This window comes from Haematobia irritans, chromosome 5 (assembly GCF_050003625.1).
Source record: "Haematobia irritans isolate KBUSLIRL chromosome 5, ASM5000362v1, whole genome shotgun sequence".
In the NCBI taxonomy this organism is placed as follows: Eukaryota; Metazoa; Arthropoda; class Insecta; order Diptera; family Muscidae; genus Haematobia; species Haematobia irritans.
In genome coordinates, this window is record NC_134401.1 from 25,873,630 (window position 1) to 25,879,174 (window position 5,545).

The 5,545-nt window shown below is 35.7% G+C and overlaps 1 protein-coding gene across 1 annotated transcript; it reads right to left on the reverse strand.

Annotated features, from left to right (window-relative positions):
• Positions 1 to 4,471: 4,471 nt before the first annotated feature.
• Positions 4,472 to 4,843, reverse strand: LOC142239584 (uncharacterized). Its single transcript, XM_075311376.1, has one exon. It carries the CDS (start codon positions 4,841 to 4,843, stop codon positions 4,472 to 4,474), a length of 372 nt encoding a protein of 123 aa, XP_075167491.1.
• Positions 4,844 to 5,545: the final 702 nt, after the last annotated feature.

Consider the following 5,545-nt stretch of genomic DNA (forward strand, 5'->3'; position numbering starts at 1 on the left):
CATTATTATTCTCTTGGAATAGCATTTTGCTCACATTTCTGGTTATGGGACGATTCCCCAATGCGCCTCTGCCCTTTCCCCGAAATGAAGAGTTCGGTTTCTTATTCGATTCCGTCTGAGTAGCAAATGCTGTATTGTTATCCCAATTAAATTTTCGCAAGTCGGCTAATTTGCACGGCAGTTTGCAATGTGGACATTCCGTAGAGGAAGAAAGAGCATGTTCAATGCAATGTCTATGAAATATGTGACCGCAAGTCAAAAGGCGGTAACATTCCTGATTCTCAGAACTTAATGCAACTTCACAGATAGTGCACTTATCTTCCATTGCGTTAGAAGAGATTGAGGCTGCTCCTAGAGCTGCATTCGGTGGACTACGTTGAGTCATTCTAACTAACTTAGCCTTAAAATATGTAAAATATAAAAAAAAAAAAATAATAACAATAGTATTTGTGAAATGTCGGTCAACCAATTATTATGCATTGCAGTCTTATTCGTTGAGGTGAGGAAGAATATATTAAAAAGTAAGTTTTTTTCCGTTTTTTTCCGTTTTTTCCGTTTTTTTTTGTTTTTTTTTTTTTTGTTTTTTTTTTCACTGATTTGATGTAAGTAATATGTTGTGGATTGGACTAGGAAAAAGAACTAGGCTATGGAATGAGCATTCCCTTAATACAAGCAATACGAAAAGCAAACCAGAATTATAAAATTTTCTTCCACCAAATTTTAAAGATTTAAAAATGCTATGGAAAAGCAAAGTTTAAATGTTTCCATTTAAAATTCAGGATACTAGTACCTAAGCAATTTATATTACCTTATATTAAAAAAATGATCACTTCTAGAAATGTCAAACTTTTGGTATAATTTTTCCCAATTCTGAAGAAAAAATTACAAATTCAATCCTTGGTCATTTCTCCGAAACTATCAGAGATATGAAATTCCAAAGGGGATTTACAATTATTCTACAAAAGTTTCCTAATCATACAAAAATTTCTTCCATTTCTCCTCCTCCACTCTAAATTTGTACTAGTGGTAATCTAAAATCAATGGGGTAGAAAATATCTGCACAATTCAAAGAAGACAAACTTTTCTAGGCCCCACGTTGGGCGCCATTTATTTATGTAATGTCCAATCCTAATTTTCCTGTAAACACTCTAACAGCAATTTAAATATTGCTTTGATATTGACTCAAGAGTATGAGCAAGTTCTGGGACATAAGTTGCACCTAAGGTGGGAAAGGAAAAAAATTAAATGTTTTTCGATATTCGATAAAGACGATTGGGAGCCTTTTAAAAGCTAGCTAACAGCCGGGCGGGGGGAGTTCGTGTCTCCATGAATATCAATCGATACAACTTTAGGACATAAATAACTAATTATTATAGACTCCCGATATAAAATAAAAATAATGATAATAATAACTATTTGCTTAGATTATTTAATGAGCCGGTGCTAACCAGATTCCAAAATATAAATGCCCATTCTGGTTAGAAATATGCATAAAAAAAATCAAAAGAGTCAATCACACCACAACTTAACATCAACATAGACCCCCAAGATGTTATTGGAGTCTAATGCCTCATAACCCTTCCCTACCATGATCTTGTAGGCTTAACGTCTTGTAAGATCCCTTACACAATGTTAACTTACATTTCTTATTCCTACCTCACCTCCATAAGACCGCTAAGAAAGATTTACACCATAATTTCAAATATTTGCTTCATCAAAACATAATTTATTATGTTAATTCAAAACATATACTTATATACTAACAGCCTACACGCAAATTCATCAAATTGGTTCTAAGACCGTAAAGAAACAAAATGTTCGAAGCGAACCGCAACATTCAGGTATGTTGTTCCACAGATTATGATTAACATTAAAAAAAATGTTTCTATACAGAATTATTTACAAATAGCAATGATAATGGTGATATGAGTTTTCAATAACAGAAAAGGGGAAAATTGAGTGGCATTCTTTTTGTATCTTAATTTGTGACTACAACCGATCTGTAGGTTCAAAAGAATCTAACATAAGCTTAACCTGAACCTATGTGAACGTTTAGATATTAAAAAAAAAAAACAGGAAAAAAAATTAATGTTATACTGCTGATAATAATAATAATACAGAGGATAATTAAAATAAAAAAAATGAAAAAAAATTATAAAATCATTCAAGTTGGCTCATATTTAGCAGAATTTTATACCAATAAAATTGATAATGTATAATAAGTAACCAAATTTCACTTACCCCAAATTCCAAAAATTTGTATAAGCTGAACGTCGAGGCCTCGATGATCGTTGTTGGGGAGATTTTTTGGGTGTTCTGGTAGTTCTGAATTAATGGAAATATATGTTGGTTAAAAATTTTGCTATCGGCCACAATTCTCCTAAACTTTTTTCCATTACCCTGCGCGAATAAAAAAATAAGTCCTATTACTAATTCTTATGCTATTGGTAAATATAAAGGTAAGAAAAATAAAATTCTGTGCCTCCACGCAAATGGATACTAATCACCGGGTGTAATCCTTAGATTTCCATATAAGATTTTCATTGGTGGAAAATTTGATCGATATCATTCAAGCCAGGATATCCACATCCAGGTTTTCATCTGATTTTTCCGGCTATTTAAACACTTCAGGAGGTAGAGTGTCTCCCTTAACCTTAAAGCTCAGTTGCAATATCACACGATATTCAGATATGGTCAGCCGGATCTGGACAAGTTCAATGGCTTCAATAAAATTACCAAACAAAAAGGCCTTACTTTGCTCTAAAGAAGAATAAGCAGGATTCTAGTGATAACCTTCTGTAGGGTTATGCAATACTACACGTAAAACTGGTAGGGTATGGTTTTCCACGTGATTCTCAAATGGCAATTGTGGCTTTGGCCAGAATGTAGAAATGAGAGAAAATTCTCGATCTGACCTAATGTCTCTGGGTACACACTTTAACCACTGGAACACACTGAGATTCAGGAAAGTAATTATGACGATTTTCTATTAGGGACTAGAAATAAAAAAAATCCGAAAATGTATATGCGTTCCCATTCCATTTGGTTTAAAGTAAATACCTTTTTTTTCTTTAATTTGATTTTCATTAAATTTCTCTGATAACTCCACTTTTCACAATCACGTGGATTTAACTTGAATTGTAAATTTTTGTAATGTACCTCCACGCAGTATTAAGTTGCTATTTCTTTGTCGAGCGATTTTACCAGAATGAACCGCAAATATGATTATTTTTCTACTTAGAGTTTACGAGTGGGGTTAACCGTATAAAGGCAAAGGAGAATATGAAAATAAAGTTCTAAAACGTTGATGTAAATTTCCCAGCTCTATCACTTTCAGCCACTGACGGAGATTCTATTTAAGTGATACCGTTTTCTCTTTAGCACTGCTCTCCGCATTGTCCAAAATGAAATGAATAGAACGAAGAAATAATAAAAAAAAATAAAAACTGGATCTTGAATAATAAAAAAGTAATTCTCAAAAAAAGAAAAAAAAAATCCCAAACCTGGGCTCGAACCGGGGACCATTGTCATGACAGACACGAACGTTCCCACTAGGCTATGCCAAGCTTGGCTCAAACCTGCCTAACGCAAAACATACGCACTTATGCGGTCGAGTGATAATGTATTAGCACTCATTTAACTAAAAACAGAAATGAGAGGCTTAAAACCCTCACTGTTAGATAGTAGAGATGTGCACGTGACACGAAATTGTCGTGACTCACGAAAATTTTCGTGATTCGTGCGTGAGTCGTGAGTCACGCTCATGACAACAGCGTGAGTGTGCGTGAGCGTGATTAACAAACCAACATGTCGTGCGTGAGCGTGAGTCACGAAAATAATATCTTCGTGAGTGTGCGTGAGTAACGAATTACACTCACGAAAATATTTCTGCTCAACAACATAAAACGCTTAAGAGTTAAATTCAATAACAATTTTAGTGACACCTGGGATGTTAAGAGTTTAATAACACTCTCGATTTTAATAATGCTCATGTTTTCAGACACTTCGGTAAGGTAAATTAATCATAAAATTATTCGTGAGTCACGATATTTTTCGTGAATCACGATATTTTTCGTGAGTCACGATATTTTTCGTGAGTCACGGTATTTTTCGACGTTTTCGTGCGTGAGTGTGCGTGAGTACAAATTTTCTTTTCGTGAGTGTGCGTGAGCGTGAGTCCTACCAAAAAAGTTCGTGCGTGAGTGTGCGTGAGTATGATTTTTCAGTCGTGAGTGTGCGTGAGCGTGAGTAAAATATTACTCACGTGCACACCTCTATTAGATAGCCAGAAGAGAACAACGACGAAGCTCTAAATGAAAATTTCTTATAGTCTATCCCAGCACACATTGTAATAACTAATGGGTTGCTACTTCGAACAAGCTGCCTATTACAAACCGGGTAATATTATGAATAATATTTCGTATTATTAATATCAATATTAACCGGAGATAATCTCGAGAACAATAACAACCTAAGTCCTTATATCCTTCGCGTGATAAGTCCCGGTGGACTCTCCCTCTATATCCCGAAGAACATAATAGTGATTGCCCAGTTTGGATTGCACCTTAGCCTTTATGAATAATGGAGCAAGTTTCGCATTAACTTGTTTAGATGCATTGCTTTGGGCAAAGTTCCTTCGAAAGACAATCTGACCCTCCCTATATGATACCGGTCTGGCACGAAGATTATAATTCCGTTTATTGGTCTCGTGAGCCTGGGCAATATTCCTACGAATTTCTTTCCGGACCAGAACTAACTGATCCTCCCGGCTAAGAGGCATAATTGGCTCCTGCAGCAGGTTAACATTCCTTAATAACTCATATGATACCCCATGTGTTATCATATTTATACAAAAGGTGGCAAAATATGGAGAACATTTTATTGCCTGATGAAATTAATTCCTTAACGCACAGCTAATTGAAGAAATGTGTTCGTCCCATAATTTGTGGTCTTCCCTAAGGAAAGCCCTTATACCCGCTATGACCGATCTATTAACCCTCTCCGAGGCATTAGCCTGAGGGGAATAGAGCGCCGTATATATATGTTTAATTTCTAGCGAAGTTAGCAAGGCATTAAAATCATTGGCTCTGAATTGAGAGCCATTGTCACTAACCAAATATTCAGGAGTGCCGTATACATGAAATATTTGTTCCAATAAAAACTTTTGAATAACTTGGGAAGTAAACTTCCGTAAAGGACACAACCAGTGGAATTTGGTTAGGTGGTCTAACACAATCAAAAGACCAATGTGACCATTCTTGGATCTAGGGTAGGGTCCAAGAATGTCTACATATAGTCGTTGGAAGGGGCGTGTCGAAATGACCGGGTTCACAATCTCAGGTTTCAATACCACATTAGGGTGTTTCGTACTCTTGCAAATATCGCAGTCCCTAACAAAATTCCTGACGTCAGTTAACAAGCCAGGCCAGTAAAAACTGCGACGAAGGAGCTCTACTGTTTTTCCCATACCACCGTGAGCTGTTATTGGTGAACAGTGGGCTCGATCAATAACTGATTTCCGTAGATTTAATGGAACCCATAGTTT